Here is a 5,743-nt window from a genome sequence, read left to right as displayed (position 1 = left end):
GAAACATGCTTTCTTATTGACCTATGCCGTCTACAGGAACACATGGAAATTATACATGAATATATCGAGTGTGAGATGGGGTCGCAAAAATGCTTGCAGAATCAGTCATCTGAAAGGTTCGATTGGTGCTGATTCTTCAAGAAAGTTAGCTGTCTCAAAACATTCTGCAGCTTCTAAGGTTGTGCCCTCAGCCTTGTGAAAAAGGCCAAGATTATACCAAGCAGAAGCATTAAATCTGTCAAGCCGCAGTGCATCCATCAGAAAGCTCCTGATAGCAGGATTTGATCGATTACTGCACCGTCTAATAACCACCGCAGTGGAGATCAAGCTAGGGACATTTCCGGGTTCAATGTTCAAAGCATCACGAAAAGCTTTTAAAGCCTCTTTGTAAAGGCCCTTTGCTTCGTACATTGTACCTGTGAAATCGAACAAATAAAATAAAACCCACTACTAGTAAATCTGACGTAACTACAATGGAAAATTTTTATGCTCTCGAGCATTCACTCCCTTCTCCCTTTTTTCCACCCCTTATTGAAAAACAAAGCATACGAAGGGAAAACGAAGCAGATACAAACTTATGCAACGCAACGAAGTTATAAATTTAAAAATTAGATGCATAAAAAGGGCTCAAAGACTATTCAACTCACACGAATCAGAAAATATGTGCACTGTTCATTTGACGGTAAGCAAAATTTTTATCAGCATTAAAAAATCCTATGGAAACTTGGTTATTAGGGATCCCTCTTATTCAGGTTGAAGTTAACATGTGAATAAATATACAATGCCGAGCATACTGTTCTCCTGAGCTATACTGATAACTAATTTCATGTATAACCAAACAGTACACTATCTAATAACATCAATTATTTATCAAATATTACCCGTTATCGAACACGGCAACTTAATTGTTTTTAAGATATACTTCGTTTTCACACCCAGGCTCTGTGATCACTTGGCACCTCACTGCATCTATATTATTACGTAGCTATAAACAAAGAATGTTATCCTAGAATTTAAACAATATCTGCAAGTTATTTTCAAGTGATTATAATCCATTAACATCATTTATAAAATCATAGAACTCAAAAGATAAACCACATTTTTTACCTATTGCGTGACATCTAGAAGCAGAGTATAGTTTGATGGCCTTGGATTTTGTAAGACACACCTCAGCATCATGCCACTGCGACAGATTTATGTATACATAAGCAAGATCATGCCATATTTCCACTTCCATGTTCTTAGCATGATCTATGTAGTCCTGTTACAATAAGTATGAGAAAAAAAAATGGGTAAGCAGAAAGAAGCAATGTCTCCTCTGAAATGCAATTCTTACACAAGTAAGAGAAAGAAGGAAAAACAAGAAAAAAATATTAAAGGAAAATCGTAGCAAGAGAAATAAAAAATAATAATCCAGGTCAATTACAACAATCTTTGAGTTAGGAGCAGGACTTAGTTTTTGGATTTTCAGATCAAAGCAGCTGGCTTAAGGCAATTGCATAAGCATTCCAGATACTTAGAAACTCCAATCACATCTCTGTGGCACATATTCTTTCACCAAACACGCTTCAGCGTATAAAACAAAAAAAAACAAAAAAAAAAAAAAAACCCTAACAAATAGCCACGTCTTAATGAATTGCATCTAGACTCTATAGTATGCATATATAAAGCTCGGCCATTGAACTGTAATTCCATTCTTCGACCAAATAGTTTAACAGCTCTACAAGGCCATACAGGCAAATAGAATAAGATGAATTCAATATCGATCGACAACCAAATATGCAAATTTAACTTGGCAAAAAAACTTCCCACATAATTTACACAATGTCACGCTAAGAAGAAATACTCACATCCACATCAATATGTGAACCCAGCAGTAGCAAGGCTTTAAAGGTGTGTACCATGTTTCAAACAATTTCATTATTCTCCTTAATATATCCAAAGTAACTCTATGGAACATTCCTTTGTTTTTCAAGATATGCATCTAGGTCAAATTGATTGGATGATGACCATTGACAATACTACTCTCACTGTGACTGTTCCTAACAATATGATCAGGCATGAACCTGCAGCACACTTCTTTCATTCACAGTTCAAACAATCATAATTTTCTGCAGCATATAAATTTCACAAGTTTACGGATGACCAAATCTGCCAATGGTGATAATAATGATCACAAGAACAGAGTCTACAATTCAGAATTATAAATCAATCAGCATTATAATCAACAAACCTTATATAGCTTCGTCTGAGAACCAAAAGTTTTTCTCTGAACTAGAAGAATAGCAAGAAGCTGAGTATATGTTTCAATGGCACTCTTTAACTGGCCCTGTGCAATTTGCAGTTTAGCTTTTGTCCGCAACAACCCTCCTTGATCCCATATTCCAGTCTGATCCAGAGCATCATTGACAATAGATTCAGCATCCAAAAACTGTTTTTGAGCTGATAATATCCGGGCTAACAATAACCACCCTTTAACATTAGACCCAGCTTCCAACACTAGAAAGCATTTTACATAATGAAGTGCAGCATCCAACTTCCTTTGTTCTGCACATTCTAAACCCAAATAGTAAAGTACCAGAGGGTCACTCATTCTGGCCACTTTGTTTGCAGTTTCCAGGGAATGAAGTGCCTCAGATTGTGCCTCAAGCATCTCAGAATTAGAAATAGCAAATTTTGAGTGTGCTGAAAGTGAAACACTAAGTAAGCAATTGGCAAGACTTTCTAACTGATCGCATCTTCCATTAAAGTTCTCAAGCACTCTGCGAGCAAAGTTTGCCCCATCTTTTGCAAGAACAGGGTTCTCGCAACAAATCTTAGAAGCCATTAACAAAGCAGGAATATGTTTTGGGTCCTCACAACTACTCAACAATTTTCTAAGAAGATTCAGCGCTACCAAGTCCTCACCTGCTCCATAATAACAAAGAGCAAGGGCATGGTACCTCTCTCTTCGATTGATTGTCCCAGGGAGTAATTCTTCAAATTGATTGGCTAAAGCTGCCAAATCCCCTGAAACAGATAAGGCAAATGACAGGTGGTCCAAAATTGAAGGATCCCACTGAATTTTATTTTCAGACGTTTTTCTTAGCAAGATCATTAAAAGAAGTATAGCCTCTTCTAAGTTGTTTCTAGGTACAAATGAGGTATCCATATGGGAACGAAGATTTGAGGGTATTGCTTCCCCTCCACTATATAGAAGAAAAACAACAAATTCTTTCTGAATCTTTGCTACAGTTTCTGCATCTAGATTCCATTGGTGAAGGAGTGCACGCCGGTAAGACAAGATAACTTCACGTGGAGAATCAGCAAGTTTCCATAACTCTGGAAGTAACTCAACTGCCTTATTCAAAATCTCCTGCAATTTACACTCATCGCCTAAGTTTTGAGGGAAGCCTTCAGGTAATGAAGATTCAACTATGTCTAGAATAACCTTGCAAGTTTGGGCAGCTTCTGCAAGAACGATCGGAAATATATATTAGATAACATGTTGGCTTCTCATGTACTCAACTCCTATAAATTTTTTTAAAACTGCAAAATTCAAAGGGAACGTCTGTCTTGCTTGACATTGGATAATTCCTGTCAAATTGTTGAAACATTGATTTTGTGCCTGGATCTCTGGGTAATGAAGATTTTCTTCAATTGTGTTGTAAAATCATGAAAGCTACTTTTTTAGGTATTAAAAAAAAAAACAGTCATGTTAAGCACTATAAGTATAAAAGCACTAATATATGATAACCAAAGGCGAAAATCAGATGTCAAAGGCAAAAAAAAATATCGGTTCTTTTGAAACAAAAGCAGAAGTAGAAAAAATATTTGAAGTCAAGTTTCTTTATGTATATTTTACAGAAGGGAAAAAACCTTGGAAAATGCCTCAGTAAGGCCAAACAAGCATTACATTCAAACAGGGAAGGCAGACTATTTAATACAATTATCAACTAAAAGGATAAGGTATATAGGGCGAACACATATGTTAAGTTAACCTGGATTACTACTATCCATCCTGTTGTGATGGGAACAAGTTCCAGAGGAACACTCTGCCTAACAGGTGCTTGACAACGACAAAGCATGGAAACTAATTACTGTAGCAAGCATGAAGAAATATAGCAGTTCAAATATATATATTAAAAAAAAAGTCAATTTGCATAATTGCAGCTAAAAAAGAAAGAAAACACACATGATAAGCCACTGCCCACAGTTTCCCTGAAGTTAATGAGCAAAGGGCAAATCTATGAACAAACAACCAGTCAGGGTACCTTTAAACCTTCCCAGAATCTGCAAACATTTTGCCTTTAGCAAAAAGGCCTCCAGCAGTAATCCAGCTGTATGTATAGACATTGGGGGAGTAGCATTACGACGGGAATGTTTCTTACGTCGTTCTCTACTTTTGGCAAGGGAATTTTTTATCTTGGGAGTCACAGCGCCTATATTTATTTTCTCATAAACACGTAAAGCAGCTTCTATATTTCCTTCCTGATATTCATATCTTCCTAACAAAGCACTAGCTTCCTGCAGATTACAGGCATGTAACAGATCCCATAAAGTCCAATAAATAGATCATCAAAGAACTACACGCATAATCCTACAGAAATCACAGCCTTGATTACATTTTCATATACACAAAAAAACGAGATAAAAAGAATAATTCTATTAAATAACCAATTAATCGATACTGGCCACTCTCAAACAATCCACAAATAAAAAGTAAAGACAAAAAGATCTGAAAGTAATTTATAAACTACGAACAACATAACCAAAAAAACTAATAATAATAACTTGAAATGATTATTTGGGTATACACAAATCCCCAAACATACATATGATTCTGCAGTCTCTCTGGAGTAAATAACAAAGAGCAAATCACACATTAAAGTCTAGTTATTCACTGCATCATTAATCAGTAAAAGTAACGAACTTTTCACTAAACCAACCTCATTGTTCAAGATGCCACTCTCTTGTAAGGACGATTCGGCTTCTCCGATGTTCCCGGAATCCGGTCCTCTCTCAACTTGTCCATCTTGGCCAAAACTCCCACTTGCTGTTGAAGAATAAAAATCCTTAATTGCAAGAGAATCCAACGAAGGAACCGCTTCATCATCTCCTCTTAACGGCTCACCCGTGCACATGCACTTCATCATCTTCTGCAATCTCTTCCCACGCCTAACCCTACTCCCCATGCCGTCTCTCTTCACTCAAAAAACCTCTCCACAACACTGTAACACATTGAATTTAAACCACAATCATCACCAAAAGCCAACGTTTCCCATCCAATTAATTCAGATTGATTTGACCGAATTTTCTGATTCAGTAATCAATGTTTTCTATTTTATTTATATTCAATTCGAATCGCTTTTAATATAAAACTAACAAATCCTAATTATGTTACACTCCGATGCTATCGGAATATAATAAAAAAAAAAACACAATAACTCAGCACTGTTAAATAAAATGCAAAATAATTGTAATAATAAAATTCCGTACATAATTTATCGGTGAAAGGAAAAACGGTTGAGTTTTGGTTGAGGTTGGGCCCTATAAACTAATAAAGAATAAATCAGGAATTTAGAAATACCTTTTGATTTTAGAGAAAGAAAGAGAGAGATGAAAGGAAGGGAACATGAACAGTGGAGCCATTGCTGAGTTTGAACAATCAAAGGCACCTTTGAATGCTTTGAGTGAATAAAAGCATCGAAAGCTTCTTTCTCTTCTTCAGCTTTTGCTTTTGATGTTTGTTTGGAATCACTTT

At 36.1% G+C, this 5,743-nt stretch overlaps 1 protein-coding gene across 2 annotated transcripts; it reads right to left on the bottom strand.

Annotated features, from left to right (window-relative positions):
* Window positions 1–5,743, bottom strand: LOC113862854 (protein NPGR2-like). Of its 2 annotated transcripts, none has more exons than XM_027496109.1 (6): window positions 5,570–5,743; window positions 4,929–5,210; window positions 4,254–4,506; window positions 2,234–3,450; window positions 1,108–1,261; window positions 1–416 (listed from the first exon to the last, which is right to left on the bottom strand). In XM_027496109.1, exons 2-6 carry the CDS (start codon window positions 5,172–5,174, stop codon window positions 106–108), a joined length of 2,181 nt encoding a protein of 726 aa, XP_027351910.1. In that variant the 5' UTR covers window positions 5,175–5,210; window positions 5,570–5,743; the 3' UTR covers window positions 1–105. The 2 variants fall into 2 exon arrangements, with proteins under 2 accessions (XP_027351910.1, XP_027351911.1); XM_027496110.1 differs by having other exon boundaries at window positions 244–416; window positions 1,169–1,261.

This window comes from Abrus precatorius, unplaced genomic scaffold (genome assembly GCF_003935025.1).
Source record: "Abrus precatorius isolate BTA unplaced genomic scaffold, Abrus_2018 Scaffold3, whole genome shotgun sequence".
In the NCBI taxonomy this organism is placed as follows: Eukaryota; Viridiplantae; Streptophyta; class Magnoliopsida; order Fabales; family Fabaceae; genus Abrus; species Abrus precatorius.
This window is presented reverse-complemented; position numbering and strand designations above follow the sequence as displayed.